The 20,169-nt window shown below is 40.9% G+C and overlaps 1 protein-coding gene across 1 annotated transcript in view; it reads left to right on the forward strand.

Moving 5' to 3' along the window:
* The window catches only part of LAD1 (ladinin 1), a 276,482-nt gene that overhangs the window by 181,373 nt on the left and 74,940 nt on the right, over positions 1 to 20,169 (forward strand). Inside the window, exons 4-6 of the mRNA XM_086923155.1 lie at positions 5,582 to 6,222; positions 11,580 to 11,793; positions 16,480 to 16,614. Coding sequence (XP_086779281.1) covers positions 5,582 to 6,222; positions 11,580 to 11,793; positions 16,480 to 16,614 — 990 coding nt within the window. The remainder of the gene's footprint in view (positions 1 to 5,581; positions 6,223 to 11,579; positions 11,794 to 16,479; positions 16,615 to 20,169) is intronic.

Raw genomic sequence — 20,169 nt, forward strand, 5'->3', positions numbered from 1 at the left:
AAGTTGGAGAACTGGTTCGAGAGAAGATCGATAACAAGAAAGAGTTTGGTCCCTCATATCGAGCGCCGGTTCGAGTCCTTGGAGTGAAGGGCACAAGAACAGTCATTTTACCACCACTTCCAGGTCGTAAAGAAAACAGATTTATTTCTATTGACAATGTCAAGACACACAGGGTGGCCGATTCTTCATAGCATGACACCGGCTGTATCCTGTCCTTCCATGGTGAGGCACTCTGTGCTGGCTATTACATCTGGTACAGATCAGGAGGTGTCCCTCGAAATGCCTACTATATCCAGTCCTTTATTAAATACTATTCCTGTTACTAACATTGATGAGGTGACCTATGCAGATCCTGCTGATTTATCTATGTCCGATTTACAAGCTCGTTTGGCTAACCAGTCCAGATTCTCTTTTGACTCTGATTCGGAACTTTCAAAGAAACCATCGACTATTGCAAAATATGCCACGTTGTTTAAAAAACATTTTCTAATTCCACCTTGGACATACATTTGGCTGATACTATTTTCATTTTATCTTTTTATGTCAATTGGGTTTGTGTTTTATTTTTTTCGCCTGATCGATGGCCATTATGTGAAAGAAAGAACAGGAATTCGGTACCTTAATGGAACATTGGCCCCTCTTTCCTCCTCACATTCAGCACACAGACTAAAGAGAGACTTACATTCAGTAGAGATTACTGCTTGGCCTGTCCTTGATGGGATTGTGTGGGATGCGGTTAGATTTCAGATACATGGCCCTACAGAAGTTATTAATGTTCCTAATGTGCTTAGAGTAAACATGGGAGATGTGATTAAGCAAAATATTCGTTCTGATGATTGGGATCTTCAGGCCGTAGAAGCATTGTTCTCTGATTTGAAATATTATGCGGTCTTTGATGCTGAGGATTTGTACTTGGATTCTGTTAATTATGGTGATTTGTTTTGCTATCAACATTATGGGAATCATTTCTTACACAAAACGAGTTCCGTGAGGGTTCCGGTAAACTACACACAGTGGGAACATTGTCCTGCGCCTTTGCAAGGGAGCTCGAGTACATTTCTGGGAAAATACTTATATTTTACAGATTTTAATCAATCAAATCCTGAGTCGTTTTATTTTAAAGTGAAACAGAAATTCATGTCCAAGGTCAGACTTACCGATACAAAATTGCTGTATTCAAAGTCCTTTCTTGACAGGTTAGCTGTAGAGGGCTATGAGTTATGGAAGGAAGCTATTGACCTTAAATCGGTTTGGGGTACCAAAGATTGGCAGGTACAAGGCACTGAGGCTTTGCATCGTGCATGTCTCATCCCTAATCACATGTTGTTTTTAAATTCTACTATTTCCCAGACAACATGTTTTGGATTGGCTACATCTAAACAATTAAATGCACCAACCATCCCTGATTTGGAAGAATATTCAGGCTGGAATAATTTCACTACATTGTCCATAAGTGAGATGCGAGACCTATTGCACAATTCCTCCTTTAATATTTCCAGTTTTGATCCAGATGGGTGGCTTTTGTGGCAAAGAAGCTCTGATTCTTGCCAACGTCGTTTTTTGGGTTTGTCTGAAGGTTTTAAACACATCAGGCCGGATCCCCGTTTTGAAACAGATCACACAGTTACTACTTATTCAGTAGGCAAATTGTGTCAGAACTGGTTGCAACATTCCACTTTGGCTGCAGTAAAACTGCATCTGTCACTTTTGAATGAGAATATAGAACTGAATGATTTTATAAAAGGTCCGGCTAGGGGTAGGTCTAAACGCTTTCTTTATGCTGTTTACAATGAAATTTGGACATTTTCACAAGTTGAGGCAGCTAAACGCCTGAGGGCTATTGATCAAGCAAATTTGGAAAAAGTGCTTGCAGTGGTCGATAACAGTATTAACATGCTTTCTTCCAGAATTTACACATTGGATAATATTGTTTCTTCTGTTGTTGATATTGTACATGATGAAGTGTCCACGTTATACCATGGTCAGAATCAATTACGCTCTGTAATGCAGTTTGCCTGGACCCTACAGACACTTAAAGCTGGTCGAGTTCCCTGGACCTCATTGAACGTTTCATCCCTTTTCACCCCTTTTAATCTGACTGAAAAACAGCGCATGCTTTCAATGCGTGATGCTTCATTTTCTATGTTACATATTGAGAAGCTAGAATCCTTACCTTTCTCTGTTGCTGAAACCACTACTGCCACGTGGCTTATTCATGGATTAATTACATTACCATTTCCCTTATATAAATTTACTAACTGTATGCGGTATATTGCTATAGGACGATATGAACCACTAGGCAATGCATTCCTACATGAGGCATGGTCCTTACCATACACATACAGATGTCTGAAGGATGGAAAAGAAGTGAATCTTAATGGTGAGGAATGCACACAGTCACCTGACCATTCATTAATATGCAGACACATTCAGTTACACGGTTCTTGTAATCAGGACCGCCCAAATTTAGCATGTGTTTTAAAAGGCACGCCAGTTCCAGCAGTGGTTCCCACATTTACATTATTGGCTAATGGTAGTTATTTGCTTTTAAACAACGAGTTATGTTGTGGGTTATTAATTGGTGTGGCTTATGTGGTAAATGTATCAGAGCGTGTGGTGTGTTGCAAGAATGTTCTATACCCACCCACGCATGGGTCTTCAGATGTCTCCATCTGGCCACGGATTCCAACCTTGGAAGCGAAGTTCAATGGTTTAAGCAGAATAAGGGCCCTTTTGTCTCAAAAACAAGTGACCCTGAGTTCGGCCCGGGAAACTTATGTCCTTCACATAGCTAACACCCGCACAGAGGTGCAGGCGCTTTTAAATACTGATTTGCCGTTTCATTTCTGTGAGCTGGTGCACCAGATTTTTAATGCTTCTTCCACGACTGGGCTTGCAAATTTTTTTAAATTGGTAAGCAGTGGCCTCGTGACTACGTTTGAAAAAGTTTTTGGTATCATTTCCACGTTTTTCCACTCTATTTTTTCGAGTTTGTTTGGTGGACTACCTGTGTTGCTGGCTGTAGCCGCTGGCATTTTATTGGTGTTTTTCTTCATAAAACATGGATGCCCATCCTGCACAAGAAGCCGTTCAACGCCTCCTGACACTGTGCCGTAATCGGATGCTCAATTACTATGGAACTTTGCCGCTTGCAGCATTAAGCACGGCCTATAGATTGTCATTTCGGTTCACCGACTTCACGTGTGTCCAACCTGTGTTTTACTGCCTGAGCTGCGAGTTCGATTGGGCCATTGATTTGTGCCTATGCTTGAGGACTGCTCCTGACGTCGATTTTGATCAGCTAATGCGTCCCGTGGTGGCTCACGAGCTGATCTGTTCTGGCGAAAGAGTTATGGCCTTGGCAGCGATAAATGGAGTTCTGGGCCAATGGGAGATCTCTGCAGCGGCGGATGCCTTTCTGACACACAGCGATCTGGTGAACCCACCGAGTTGTCCTCTGACGTTACAGGAGGATCCGATGCTGGAGGAGCACGTATGTTCTTTCCCATTGCTGAATTGGATTGCTGAACTATTTTCGGATGATGGCAGTGATTTCATACTGGAGGCTGTTGCAACTTTCTTTGCATATACTTTCCAATCGTGACATGCCTGGGAGGAATGCTTTGTTGTGAAATATGACTTTCCCCTCGCTGAATTGGAGGGATGGACTGTGTTCAGCTGATGGAGAGTTCAATCACGTGATGTCGCTGAGGATAACGTCAAATGTGGCACATGACTTTGGATATCGGATAAGTGCCTTGTTTTTTTCTCTTACAGACATTTGAATTGATGCGGCCTGGTCCTACATTTCATATTTTTGAGACCTGGCGGATAACTTTTGGTTCGAAAGTTTTGTTTTTATTTTTAGATTTGAGGCCACTGTAGGTATTCATACATATTCATTCATACATATTTTTAGCTTATTTTAGCTCAAGATTATTGAACTTTGCTTTCAATTTTTGTATCTGATTTAGTATTGCCTTTTCCCTTATGTTTGACGGTGCTCGGACCAATGGGGGGGTGTCATATGGATACTTCGTTACATATATTGCGCTAAGTTAGCATGAGTGCATTACATGTTTAAACAGCCTTTTTTCCTTCGGCTTCAGTTTTGCACACGACACATACTTGTTGTTGTCGCTTTCACCCTAGAAGCGGTGAGGTGGTTTATTTGAGAATAATATGTTATTTCTATGCTATCAGCTTTGCCTGGTACACTTGGTACAACTGTCTGCACACTGAGAGCTGCACACTCTAAAATTAACCTAACACAAGGTTGCTGGGAGGCCTGATCCTCGCACCACATTAGACATAACACAAATAATGTTGATGCCAACATTTTGGGCTCTACGCGGGTTTAAGATAGAGTTACACGGAATGAACGTAGACACTTGGTGCTGCGCATGAAGAGAGCTGGTAGCTGTTGATGTGATCTACTCCTACTGACATTTAGAGGTATGGGTTCGCCCTGCTAAAGCCCGAATGAGACCTTCTTAGATATAAAATAATATGCTAAAATAGGGTGCGCGAAATATAGGTGATATAGATTTCTATAGATTTTGCATTGTAACATGCTATCTCCTTTTGCTTACTATGGATTAGTGACTATGCTGCTGACTCTGATTTTTATAATCTGCATTTTGGTATTATACAAGATACTGCGTTTGAGAACTTTGCATTGAATAATAAATATTTCAAACTTGCACTTGTGTTCTTTGACTCTCAGTTTTGGTTTGAAATGATTATATAACGAAAGAGTGTTCATGTGTTCCACGATTCCTGAGGTATTCTAAAGTTCATGTTCTGGTTTGTCTAAGACATGGATCATTCCATAATGAGCCATGAGACACTGTAGCTAGCTAGGTAAGGGGATTTCTGACACTGAGATGAGTTTTGGATCATCCTAACTCACTGAGGTTCTAGATCTCTATGCACAGTTCTGTGGGAGAACGGAAACCCTGCTACACCCCCAGGGTGTGGGTGGGCGACAACGGGCTTGTCCGTGATACAACTTCTCCTAGATGCCCACATGACAACTGTGCAAACGCACAGCATCCACCTCTGCATAAGCCCGGGTTAAGCTACTCGTGTGCCTAGCACCCAACCCTTGAGACCAAGACTACCCCCAAGATGGCCACCATGCTTTGACCGATTTGAGAAAAATAATCCAACTGTTGGCAAAGCTGGATCCAGTGTTCTACCCATCTGAGAGAATGTGGTAGCCCCCATGGTTCTGTCTTACAATAGTTATTTCAGCAAAAAGGCCACCAGAACCCATGACTGCTTGCTAAATTAGAGAAGGACCAGCAGTACTTACTGAGTGGGAAAAGTCGAGAAGTGGTCATTGTGACAACCCTTTGCCAGTTGTGCAGTATATTGAAGTTTGTTTTACTATTGGTTTGTTGGTTGCGGATGAAAGTTTGAATTCTGGTTCGTATGCCAAAGGTAGTGTATCTGAATGAGATAATGTTGACACCTTCAACCAGGGGATAAATAATCTGCTCACCCTCTACTATCTTTCTGGAATTTTTGAAAAAACAAACTTCTCATTTGACTAATGTTTTCCTTCTTTTGTTTCCAGAAGGCCAGTGCTGACGAACAAAGAAGTGCTGTGCGGCCATGTTTAAAAACTCCCAAAGTTGGATTGACCAGCTCATCCAGCATCTCTGCACCTATCAGCAGCACTGCTGAGCCAGCCTCACCAGTCAAATCTGCCAGCCCAATCAAATCCACCAGCTCCTCCAATATCTGCTCATCAGACATTGTTGATGGACGCAGCATCCTTGATGCCTCTAATGATGGATTGAGTGGGAAAATTGGTTCTAACAGACATGATGGCCCCAGCAACAATGAAGGATCCACCAGTCATGAACACCCCAGCAAGCATGAAACATCCAGCAATCAAGACCAAAACAAAGTATTGTCTCACTCCCCTAGCCATAAAGGAACTACATTCCTCAGAAAAACCACAACTTCTCCTAGTACTGTGATCTCTTCTGCGCCAACCAGGCTGGAAAGGACAGCTGGGGTTAAAAGCCTTTCTGGACCCACCAGTAATATCAAGGCCACTGAAGGATCAACAAATGGCATTAGAACAGTCATCCTCCAAACTGTAACTGCAGCCCCCACTCAAGCAGGAACCACCAGATCTTCTGACCTCAAAAGCCCCACTGCCATTTCACTTAAACCATCGCAGACACAGACGTCTCAGGTGTTTGTCAGGTAAAAGAAAATGTGTGGTTGTTGCAGGCATACGGTTTAACTAAGCATTCATTGAGAATCAGGCGTCAAATGTAAAAAGACAATAATATGGTAATTGTGTTGTCGAATGCTTGAAACGTTGTCTAAAGACCATAAGAAAACTGATAGTCAGGGAAGGCGACTGGTGAAGTCTTTATTTCATGCTCATATTTTGGTGCCCCATACTAAGCAGTTTTGAGTTTATTACCCACTTTCAGCTAATACAAGCCCTCCTGATCTCAGGCATTATTGAATAACATGGTAAACTTTCAGACAAAAGAGAATACAAAAATAACCAAAAGTTCAAACTGCCACTGTCCGCCAGCAAAGATTTTCCCAAAAGAACTTCAAAAAGCTATTTATTAAGTCATTTCTTTTAAACGTGCAAGTACATTTTCTTTTGTCTTTCAACTATATTTTACGTAAAATTAGTTGATTTAGGAGGGCAGGAATTATGCCTACACTGCACTTTAAAATCTGAATGCTAATCTGCTCTGACTAGACATCTCGGAAGGGGGGCGGAAACTAATAGAGGCGGCTTGACACATGACACACTACAATAATTCAGCATACCACCTGATATCTTGGCAGAGATAATTATAGATGGAGTTTACCCACGGGACGCCTTATGGGATACATATCAGAGGTCCCCGCCTTTCCTCTCTGAAGTTTCACAAGCTGCAGAAGGATGCATTTTACAACACTGAGTCTTGATAGTTATCAAGGTTGTCGACTTCTTTGCAGGACTGACTGCTCCACCCCTCCAAAGTACCCATACCAGTATCAGTTCTCCACTGGAGGCGGTAAGAGGGGCAAGAGACCACCATTGTCTTTAATTGTGGCATCAAATGTTTTAAGCTCTTCGATGTTTAATCTGCCCTCTTTTTGCGATTTGAATGAACTGCTGCAATCAGTGTAACTGCTTCCCCACATACTAAGCATAACAGTTTGAAAATAGATCAAGACTGCCCAGTGCAATAAAATAAATCTTGTGATCCTCCCTTCAATATAGTGTGTGGGTGTATTGTGACTCCGACAATATGCCTTTTACTTATTGCAGACCTCACACTCTTAAAGTAAGTAGTTAAGGTATTAGGCTAAAATCTAGGAAACTAACTGGGTAGTGCTTGGTGTATATTTTCAGTCTTGGCTAGCAACAGACCGTTATACAATATATATACCCGTGCCCTCTGCGAATCAAGCAGAACTTAGAAAGGAATTTTAGATTTGCTGAAACAGAGACAATTTTCTGGGCCTCAGGATTAATTTAAAATGCCTACACATTTAATACAGCAAACTTTGTAAGAAATCTAATATTTTTAGGTTTATTCTGTTTTTTTATCTGTTACTTTTAATTAACAGATCTAAGTAGCAATTAAGAAAGTGCCAGTAAAAATGGCCAGCGACTCTAAATTTTGATCTGTACTGGACAAGCAGTGTTTTATGGTCACAATACATCATACTCCCGGGGTGCCGCTGAGGCCAGCGTTTTTACACAAGGGGGTATGCTTGAAAAAATGGTCTAGTAAATACGGTCATAGGTGATAATAGTTTCCTGTTTCCGGAGTTTGGGTTTCCTGATAAGCATTTTCTGCCAGTTAATGGCTCATCTGTTCCTTACCTCCCTCATACCAGGGGCATTAAAAAAATAAGGCAAAGAGGCAAAAAAGAGAGGGTGAATAGGACGGGGTTGCATAGAGAGGCTGTGTGGAGAAAGGAAGGACGTGGAGACTGGGAGAGAGAGAGAGAGAGAGAGAGAGAGATGAAGGCTGAACAGGGAGGTTTAGGAAAACAGAGTGGCACTGGATGAAAATACAAGCAGGGCCGGACTGACTACCGGGTAGTTTGGAATGCTGCCGAGCTGGGGGCTGATTTAATTGCAGTGGGGGCTGATTTTGTTCATGGAGACCTGCGTGTGCTTCGAAATAATGAAAGCAAAATGAATTTCATTTAGTACAAGCAGGTACCCATCAACGAAATCAGCCCCCAGCTCAGCAGCATTCCAAACTGCCCGGTAGCCAGTCCGGCCCTGAATACAAGCATTGGCATAGAGAGAGGGAGAGCAGGAGGTGAGCCCATGAGTGGTGCGTGCCTGCGCGCACAGTCTACTCCGTTTCAAGCACTGCACTCGTGCTTGTGGCACGCCCCTGCTTGCTCCCGCAAGGTGGATGCTGCCACAAGCACGAGTGTGTGCTTGAAAATGAGAAGAGCAACGGCTAAAGGCCCTCCTAAGCAACGCATGCGCGCTGCAGAGGCAAGACCAAAAGAGGCAGGGGTCTTGAAAAATGAAAACTATTTAGACCTCTGGACTGCTAAGAAAACAGCTTCTTTTAAACAATTGAGATGCGATAGTGACGTGAAGTAAAATATAATTTAAAAAGGAGAACTACGAGATATATAACTTTAATCCAATAAACTGTGCCTTCACATAGGATTGTGTACATTGACCTGGAAGGAATAAATGTATGTAGCTCATATACTGGTTTTTATTGTTATGTCTTATTTTCCGATCTTAATGTTGATAAACTGTGTAGCTACATTAACAAAGCTCAGTGATTTCTATTATTCATTCTTGGAACTCTGTGCGACTGCCAGATCGCAGTTCAAATTTCCATCATGGTCAGTTCAGCATTTCCTTTTCTGAGTTCGAAGAAATGAGTATCAGATATGACTGATTGAAAATAACCAGATAAAAATCCTACATATAAAGAAATTTGGATAAAAGTGCAATGTAAAGAAAACATTCACATTATAAAACCGTGATTCCTTCTTTCCATCTGTTTTACATGTGACACATTTTCATTTACAGACATTTCTATTCTCATAACCTACCATAAAATAACTCCTCATCCCAATAATTGCAAGGGTTAGGATAACTTTACAAAAAACTATGTTGCATTGCTGATGATATCACAGAATGGATCATCATATGACCACTCACGCCCATTATGTCACAGCTAACATTAATGTAACATTAGCAGAACTTAATTTGTAATAAAACATGTGCCAGGGCCCTAGTCAGGAGGTCACTGCAGCTTTAACCACCCATTAACCCTCTAAGTGCTGCGAACGACAATACCTATGCAACTACTAACCCTAACGCTCCTACAATTGTGATAATGTAGACTATTCTAGACCCCAAGCTATAAAAATGGCGTGGGCAGCAGGAATTATTCATTTTGAATGTATATTGAATTAATAAACAGCTGTTGTTTTTCTCAACTTAAATTACAGACAGCGCCACCATGTGGCAACTGTCATAAGTGTGGGTGTTAACAATTACATGCGGGTGCTGAGCTCCGGAAACCACCAGCTCAAATTAAGCACTGATGTGATGCACAATAAATACTACGAAAACATTTTATATGGACAACATGTTAATTTCAGTTGTGCCCTAATTACATCCACTTTTTTAAAGATCAAGAAATTAATTATGCTGTTAGCCAATGCCTCACCTGAGCCCTCATTTAGTGGTTGCTGCCAGCCACAGTGGTAATGTGGAACATTACATCAAGGCATTACCAAAACATTTCTCGCCCTAACCCTTCTTCCTCCTGCAGAACTCATTATTTCTCAGCCCCTCTACTATTCCTCCAGCCCACACCCTTCTTCTTTCATTTATGTTCACTTCCTCAGCTTTTCTTGCATCTTTTACTCTTGTCGTTCCTTTGCCCTTGATTCCTCCTGTCACTTCTTGTCTGTCTTTCCTCTTCTCCATTCTTTTGCATCCTCTGGCAATTCTCACCTTCTGTCCTTTATGTAGCTGTTTTATTCCTTCCCAGCGCCCTCTTATGCTCCCTTTCGGTTTCTCCCACGTTTTTCTCTCCCTTCCTTCCATCAACCATTCTGCTCCCTTTTGCTCTTCAAAGTCATCACCCCTCAACTTCCTCTTATCATACCTTTCTCTCCCCTCTCAATCCTTTTCATTCCTTGGCATGGTTTAGCTGTGGCCTGTACCTAAACTCAGTTCTTTGCTTCTTTCGCTAGACTTTGATAAAAGTGTGAGTGCTCTGATTAAATAGACAAAAAGTGAGTGCTCTGATTAAATAAACAAAAAGAACTTGTTTTCTTGTTCTCCAGTCACACTCCACAGCCTGTCTCTCAAAGATCCCTCTGTGAGTGCATGCCATGCAGTCTGGCAGGAGAGCCCGGTCTTCACATTGTCAACTGCCGTCGATATTAGGAGAAGATTGTTCATGGGGCACATATTGGGTTGGTGCTGGGTTGCCTATTTACAAGAAATGTGACTGGGGCACCGGCCTCATCTGACCCGGAGCTGGCATCAGATATGTCTGTATGAATAAATCTCCTCTGAATGACAGGCTATGGTTCATTTGGTGTGGTGCCTCCTCACGAACTACATGACCTCATCCACAAACTCACACATTTTAGGAATTTAAAGTGTCACAAATTAGCTCAAAAGAAGGCCTTTGGCCTAGATAGGTACCTTTTATGTGTTTAAAAAAATCAGTTTGGAAGCATTCAGCAACTTCTCTAAACTTCATCAGGAAATGATCAAATGGCTTCCCTGAGCTGCCTGTTAAGGTTGTTCCCCAAAATCCTTATTGTGACTTTCTCAGAATAAACAGAACTCTTAGTAGAAGCACGGTGAAGGATGAAAGCATAATACCAAACTAATGATTGGCAACTACTAACCTGTTTGGTTCAAGGAGCGCACTGTCTTTGACATCAAGATAAACATCAGAACTATCTTTAAAATGAGTCAATCAAGTCAACCAATTGAGCAGATATAAACATGGTTTCCTTTTCTAAACTGTGTGCTGGTTTAACAGTGCTTAATTTGAGTCATTGGTTGCTGGTGGGGGCAACCAGTACTTAATTTTCCGCATGAGACATATATGAGAGCGAGAGAGAAAAAGCAGACAGAACAGAAAGAGGGACGAAGGCAAAGACAGAACATGAAGCCCAAAGGGAGAAAGCGGGAACCTGGAAAAGTGAGATAAAGAGACCTTGAGTGCCTGGTGGTGAGTTAAAGAGGCATGAGGTGGATTCAAGACTATACAGACTTGGTATTTATTGTGCCAACATGTAATTACGACATGAGCACTCATTCTATTACAAATTAAGTGCTGGTGAGTAAATAATGTCTCTGAAGTCCACGGATCAGTCTCTGTTACTCAGAATTGAGACATATTATAATGATTCTAATAAGCTTAAAGGGATCTTAATCGTTACCTCTTCTTCCTGATGTATTTCAAATATCTAATCCATCACAGTATTTTCGAAAGTTATCGACAAATGACCCACTCTATCCTATTGTAATTTATTCTTGACTAGTTTAATAATGGTTAATGTGAATTTATTTAAAAATTTTCTAGCTCCATTAAACTCTCGAGGAACAAAAGCGCTGATAATCCAGATGTGAAGCAAGTCAGGAAACTAATCACACAGAGGTCTGTGGAAAGGATTACTGAGTGCAAAACTGAAGAGGCGGGTGCAAAACCATCCACTGAAGGGACTAATGCGGAGGATGAGAAGAAGCCTTTACCTCATATCGAAGCAAGACAAACCCTCCATCTGCAGCTGCGCACGGTAGGGGATGAGAAAAAAGTAACATATTCAAGAAGCAAAAAAGGGAGTTCTGAAGATAATGCACTAGGCTTGCAACTCGTTGTTTTGTTCTGTTCTCCTCTTCCTTACTTGCAGTGTGCTCATTTACTATAGGTAGACTGGGAAATTGCTAACCTTCAATCAAGATGACCATATACTTAGTGTCCCGTTTGGTATCTCTCCTGTTTCAATCAATGACCCTACTTGCACGTGTCATACACAGAGAGATGATGCTGATCTCCTCCTCTCCAAATCTGGCCTTTCTTTTGAACGCTTGGCATTGTTCAGAGCCCTACTAATCTTTGGTTTTGGGGAATTAGTAATTATGGAAAGAACAAGAACTTTTAAAATGCGTATTTAAAATCATGTTTTGCCTTTAGAAATTAGTGCAAAATGGTTTGCAACCACAGTGGCATGAGAAAAAAGGCTGTGGCACATAGGGGGGGGGGGTAACCATTTGCAGCCTAGTCAATCAATGAATTATTATCAAAAACTAATTTAGGTCCTGGTTTAAACAATAGCAGTGTTTACTCTATCCGTTGGGGTAGCATAGGACATTATGACCTCCCCCCGATTGACAGAAGACTGCCATCAACTCATCTGCTCTACATAGGGCAGGAAGTCTGATGCCCTTACTCCAATGGCTCCTACATTGTCACACCTTCAGAGTACGTTTTTGAATAGAAGACCCAATTGGGGAACTGTCGTCGGAAGACTGACATCCGCCTGACTTATATTTCTTTGAGCCTATTTAAGTTCATTTGCCCTTGCCCAATTGGTTTCCACATAAATGGTATCAGACTTGTTTAGATGCAGCCAATCCCTGGCCTCTGCAGGTACAAGTCTCCTTCAAACATTGGGCATATATCTTATGGGAAGTTCTGCATCCTCCATGCAGTCCATATGACTGACCCAGTCATATGGACTGCATGGAAAGGACAGGATGAACATTTCACAATCAAAAAATCTTTCAAATGGGCCCATACACACATTCAATTTTCTTGGCTGTTTCGCTGGGTGTCAAGTTTTATGTTCACTTTGATCTTCATTAGTCAATGTCTACCTAATCTTCACAGATCAACACTCTTCCTCTGGTCAATGGACCATTAGTTGAGTAGTTGATGGTGATAAATACAATTAACTAACTAACTTACAGATCTTAATGAAATAAACACAGACTCTGGGCAAGATTCAATGAATTTTATCTAAATCTAAGTCATAAATGAACACTCATTAGTACAAATTCACAGTGCAAACTCCATCAACTTTCATGGGAGAGAATCATTCATTTACCAAATATATTTGGTTCACAGACTCATTCAACAATTCAATGCATTAGGAGTCGCTAGATGAAGAGACAAAAGGCATAATAAATCATACAATTGCAAATATAAGACAGAATAATTATTACCTAATGGTGAAACAGGAAATCCAACCCTCTGGCCAATGGACTGGTGGCAGTCTCCCGATTAAGAAGCAGGAGACAAAGACTATAGGACAGGATCAGGACAAGGCAATACTTACTAAACTTATCTATAGACCCGAGACACCAGGGTATATCCCTCTTTTACACTCTCTCCCTCCTTGATACTCTTAAGGAATCTTCGACCTAATCAGGTTACTATTCAGGAATGAATCTTCACAGTCTGTTCTCTTCTTTCCAGCAGCAGCTCTCGTCTACACCTCACTCAGCATCGACGTCTCATCAACTCCAGCATCAACAGCACTTTCCAATTTCAAGTCACTCTAGTTATACTCTTTATTTCTGTATGTCCCACCCTCAAAAGTTGCAAATATCAGTGGATCACGGACTGTGATTGGGCAGGGCCAGGGGAGTTGTCATCACCTCATTCTGACATATTCACTTCTTTAAAAAACCTTATTGTCTAACAAAGCCTTCCCCTTTAGTACATTCATTATTATATTGTATTTCCTTTTCACATCCATTAGATGTTTCAATTCAGTATGCATTTTAATACAGTTCTACAGTCATCCTATCAGCAACACGGCCAGCGGGTCAAATCATTATCACACTGTGCAGCGACGGCTCGTGGAGGGAGTTACGGTGGGGCAGGAGGGTGGGGAGGGGGAGGGGCAGGGTGGAGGTTGCTAAAAACCGGCATATGGATAATTGCAGGTAAGTAAACAATTTAATTAATAAAACGAATTTCGTAGTGCGCCTTGCATCGCAAAATGCAATGCAGTGCGAGCTACGAAATTCGTTTTATTAATTAAATTGTTTACTTACCTGCAATTATCCATATGCCGGTTTTTAGCAACCTCCACCCTGCCCCTCCCCCTCCCCACCCTCCTGCCTCACCGTAACTCCCTCCACGAGCCGTCGCTGACACTGTGCATGTTCTAACTCGCGTCCATCTTCACCACCATCTTTTTCATTTGCCTACCACATTAGGCCCAAACGTACACTATTAATAAAGGTATCATAAACAAATGTTACTTTCTCAAATATGTGATTGTCACTGCTCACCACCCACTTCTACTCTTATCACATGTTAAATTCTCTCTCATTAAGCAAAAGCATTAGAAGCAACAGCTCTTTTTTAAGTTCCGGCAAGCAAATGCTAGGCATGTGGTACCTCAAGACCTAAGGCTAGTAACTCTTGCGCATGCATGAAAGTTTTCCCTCTCAAATGGATTAATCATGTGAATATCTACGTAGTTCGGGTTTGCACATGCGCAAAAATGGTTTTCCGTTTAAAGCGGGGTTTGGTCGCGCTGCAATTTATTCTTTGTTATTTAAGTGTGAGTAAAGCTCTTTTCCCCATATGTGAATGTCGTACGCATGTTATTTCTCTCTTCTTTACTATTTCTAGTGATTAGTACTTGTTAATGAGAGATTGGCCCAAGCAAGTTTCGTTTTCTTGAATAATTGCTCCATCACTATCTATGCAACAGAAGTTTTGGATTAACCTTAATATGGAGAATAGCATGCCTCCTCAAAATAATCTTGCAAAAACATAAGTGACGCTGCAGAGAAATTTACCCTGAAGTGTGTGACTGCCATCAGAGAAGTCTTCTAGGGACTCTAAAGAACACTTGTGGCATATCGATTGGAGTTGATGTGAGCATAGTGACAACATAGTGCACGTTTTGGGACATATAATAGAAGTGCTCTTTTTGATTTTACACAAGGGGTGGAGAGGTTTTCTTGTGGTTTATACTCATGACCATGCATCTTGACCCTTTGGCTCGGTTGCTGAGCAACCATTGCATTCTAGTGGTCATCAGTGAGATAACAATCATATGCTGGGGCTGGTGGAATGCTGGGGGTTGTGGGTTCAGTTGGAGGCTGAGCTGCTGCTGGACTGGTGGTCTTATGTATGTTTACTGACTAAACTTCTGGAAATGGATTCGCTACACATGTGATACTTCTACCTTAACAGGTTTCTCAAGCCAGGTGAATTTTGAATGTTCTCTATCTCAAGAGACGGGCTCTGACCCTTTTATTCTCTGCTAGATCTATACAAATACAGAATTCTTTAGTCTGTGCTGAGTCACATTGGCTGTCTGTATGGTGGTTGCACTTTGGCAAATAAAAGCGCCTCTTCCTGTTTCTCAACTAAAAACACACACTCCAAATAAGCCATCATCACGCAATTGCATGTCTTTATCTGTGCAATAATCCTCCACCCCAAATGTGGGTAATCAAACAGTACCCACTTGTGTTTGTGTTTATAATTATTTACACTCTTTGGTGAGATATCAACTATTTACACTTTATTCCCACATCTTTGGTACACTGTAACACACTGTCATGGAGGTCTATCCCATCTCTACCCACTTGCACTATCATATTTCAGTCACCTCTTTTGTTAGGAGTATCTTCAACACAACTCACCCATCTTGCCAAAAATACAAGCACAGCTCATAGCATTGTTCCTCATGAATCTTGGGCTTTCCCTTGGAACTTTATTAACTGTTCTGTAAAATATTCCACTGGGCCAAAGGACAAAAAAAACTGTAATACTATCTCCACTGGGCCACCACTGTAGAAATGTTGGTATCTATCATCCTTCTAAATATGTATTAGTGTGTTTTTTCCAAGTCCTGTCTATGCGCCCTTTCCTATATCAGCCAGAGTAGTGTTTCGAATTATAACATACTGTTTTTTGATAATTTTTGTTCTGTGTGAGAAATATAGAATATTCTATTTTTTTATTCACATTTTTGTAAAATCATTTAATCTTTACCTAATTACTACAATTATATTGTTTTCCAGAAAAAAACTGTATTTGGGGGAATTTCTTCAGGAAAGAGATATATTGCTGCTTGCATTTTTCAAAAATAGAAATTGGAGATTTGCTTTGACAAATAATTGTTCTGAAAGAAAAGAAAACAAGACAAACGTCTGCTTAGAACTAATTCACAAACAACATTTATGTTGTCTAAAACTCAGGCAACGGTATTGCTCAGAATTCTTACAAAAAAATATCCACGCTGGGAAAACCCTGGAAATGCTTATGTTTGGTAATATGTTCTGTATTTAATTGGGAAAGGAAATAGCGAGCACTCATTTTTGGTTACAACTGTAAGTGGTGTAAGAACTATCTGAACATTAATTTTGTCAATTACATTTCGGGCTATCTCTGTATTTCAATTGTCGCACAGCAAAATGTTGGAAAGTCTCACATTGTTCTATTTTTTAAGGACACTGGGATGAGCGAAATGAAACACTCGAGTTCCAGCCCTGAAGGATCAGATGGCTCTGGTGCCACTTCTCCTGGTGTCACCGGAAGTGGCAGTGCCCTGAGACGCTTCAGCCCTAGAACATCTTCCTTCAGGGTAAGATAATGGTGTTGGGGTGGAAAACAGGCAGACTTAAAGTGCTGGACATGAATATAACTAGACCACCTACTGAAGGCATGCATTCTACCACAAGCTTATGTAGCACATATCTGCTGGCCTCCTAGCCTTTGATGCTCAGAAACATTATTTATTTATTTATTTATTTATAAAGTTTTATATAGCGCGAACTTGATCCCGAAGGATATCAGAGCGCTTTACAATTTGAGGCAACAGTAAGAAATCAGAACAATAGTCTACACTCCAAATACCACTCAGTGCCACATAACGATAAACAATTTAATTATTAATAAATTAAATGTTCACTCTTCCTAAGATTCGGAGAAATAGGACTTGGGTCAGTTGTACACAGCGCATATACATTCAGGGGACAGAAGCTGAGGATATGATTTTGTGTATATAGTACAATTTTAATCAGGATGACAGTGATATTGCAAAATTGGTTCTTTAGAAGAGACGGTGGAGAAATAATGGAACTTGAAGAGATACCAAAATGGTGGACCAAGATGTTAAGTGGTAGTGGTAAAACACAATGACCATTCATAAAGTATATTGACTGGCGCACAAAAGGATTAACAGTTATGACATTCTGACTAATGTCTCGTAGTTAGTCTTATTGCAACTTAACTGTAATTCTGACAAGGCATCAGATGCCTCCTTAAAGCTAGCTCAGCCAATTCACATAGCATTTTGTGCATACTAACCTCCCATTTAACTTCCTGCAAGGTTTGCAGCTCTGTCTTTCCCCATTCCATTATTGGCCCTGATCCAGCGGGCCTAAAGAAATTCTGTCTCATATGCACAACTCTACACCACGATACTCACCATAATTCATAATTTTATCACAAGGCACATAAATGTCTGAGACAAGAATTGACCAACTGAATCATGTGACCTAATTAATCGGAACTATTCACAAAACTATTTATATTTATATACATCTGCAGTTTATCTTTGTCATTATAATGAAATGTACATTAAATTAAGCCACCTAGGCAATGGATTAACTAATGGTAACTAGACTCGAAATAATCAAGACCAGCTTGTCATTTCAAAATCTATTTTATTAGCTTTATTTTCAAGTAAAGAGCATTTTCAAAATATTAATTCACTATTTGCAATTAATAAGCATCATTTTATTAAGGAAAGGCACATTAGACTGTCAGTTAAAATCAAATCAGCATGAAAAGTATTTAAGCAAAAGAATCTCATTCCCTAAACCCTAATTCCCTGACTAAACTAAATGGAACCTAAAAGGAAAAGCATAAGTTCAGATTTCTCTTACGTGAGTCAAAAGTCCGTCAGCATCTCACGGTCACAGGAACGAGCCAGCAAAGCTCCTCCCAAGGGACCAAGTTTTATACCTTTTCTCTATCTAAAACTAGCTAAAAGGATACATTTAGAAAGCCATCCTGCGAATTGATTGGCTGACAGCCGTCAGTCCACATTAAGTCATTGCCTCTTCATTCGAAATCATATTTTTCCTTAGCGCCTTTGTCCTTTGTCTACGAGAGACATTAGCTTCCGAGGATCTTCGCAACATTTAATTGAATAACAGTTTGTTGCTTCCTCAGCTTTGGCCTTTCTGCCGTATCCTGTCCTTGGCAAAGTTATACAACACGAGGCACATCCTGCACAGTTCAGTTCCACGTATTTGTTTTCTGAAGATTATAAACAACAGACTTTTTTATTCATTCTTTGCTGTGCACGGCTCGTCATGACAGGACTTCAAAAACATCCATTTTAAGTTAGGCCTCAAGCCTCTTTTACGAAACTCTAGTATGCAAGGAAACACAAGATATCAATTAATTTGAGTAATGAAAGTCATTCTGTTACCTAACCCCTTCATTAATGTTAACCCATTAGTTTATATTACCTAGCTTTAAGCACAAGAATGCAACAAACCTTTGCCACATTAAAGACACGACATAGACAAAAGCACATTTAAAAATAAGCACATGCTATTATTTAAACAGCAGCAATTAATGTTGACAAAACGAAAAGACAAAGTAAATGTATTATTTTAAACATACTGGCAAATGCAACAAGAGTACATAATGTTAAACCCGCGCATTCATGTAGGTGCACATTACTCTAGGTTGAATTAATACAAATCATGCAAAACTTATTAATATTATTATTTATTATGGAAGTTCAATTCAGCGAATAAAAATGCAATTAATTTTAAAAGTTCGCTTCATCAGCCCCCACCTCGCTTGTCTTCTGCCAGACATTATTCATGAAGGTGTTTTGGTGGGAGACCATTTGAATGTTAGGGCAATGGTGTTTACAGGGTTGAAGATGGGGATAGAAAGGGTGGAAAAAAGTCTTATAGATTCACACGCTTGTCGATCACTCGCTCAAAGACCATCTTTATATCTGACAGCCAGTGGCAGCCGGTACGGATCTGGGGTGGCAGGACGGGGGCGAGGGAGTAAGTGGGGTGTAAAAAATAAGAGAAAGACACTTACCTTCTCGCCGCTCTCTCCCACTTCGTCTCTGCTCCGCGTCGGCCGAACAGGAAGCAGTCAGGCTTCCATGAGCCAATCACAATGCTGCAATGCAGCATGTAATTTGTCTGAGTGTCATAGGTCGGCGCTCAGATGTGACCTGTGGGCCTGGGCACGTTCTCTACCCAGGCCGGTAATGCATGTGTTAACTAGGCCGAAAGGCTCTGGAAAGCTTTGCACTGTCCAGAGCAAGGATAATGTCAATGAGTGGGTAAATGCAGGGTTAGCTGGGTTCTAAATGAGAAAGCAGACTGTTAACTGCTTTGGCATACAGTGTTCTTTAAAGAGGTGCATCTTCAGCTTTTTCCATAAATTGGAACACTGTTGTGGAAGTCCTAATGCATATAAGAATTTCATAAAAGATCATAGGAGCATGGATGGAGAAGGGCTGTTGTCCGGTTTCTTTTCTTTTTTTACGCTACTTCATCTGCACTACCATAGTGTCCAGGCAGCAGATGTGCTGGGAGCTAATGGAGATGGTGAGCATGTGAGTCTCATAGGCTGTGGTGCTGGTCGTGATGGATTTGTAGATAATGCTGCTAGTTTTCAAGATGGTGCATAACAACAAGGGGAGCCAGTGGAGCTCCATCAGGGTAGGAGTGGTGTTGCCATTTCTTGAGTTGCTTCATGAGGTGTGCTTCGGTGTTTAGGAAGCCCTTAAGGTGGGTTAGTAGTGAATCTGAGAAACCATGGAGTAATTGCCCCATCCCGATAAAAGAGGACAAAGGCTTGAGCAGCAATTATGAAGTCACATTCTAGGAGGTATGGTTTCACTTTTTTTATCAGACAAATAGCTGGTACCAGGCAGACTTGGTTTTTTGGTGATGTGTTGCTTGATAAAGAGGGTGGTATTCAGGGTGTATCTGATTGACACAGGTTTGGGTGAAAGTTGGAGTTCAAATCCATTAAGTTTTTTTTGTCAGGTTTGAACTATTTGTTGCTGTTTTTTTCCCAAACATTAGAAATTCTCTATTGGTGGATTCAGCTCCAAGAAGGTGCTAGACATCCAGGACATTCAGATCGA

This window comes from Lissotriton vulgaris, chromosome 5 (genome assembly GCF_964263255.1).
Source record: "Lissotriton vulgaris chromosome 5, aLisVul1.2, whole genome shotgun sequence".
NCBI lineage: Eukaryota > Metazoa > Chordata > Amphibia > Caudata > Salamandridae > Lissotriton > Lissotriton vulgaris.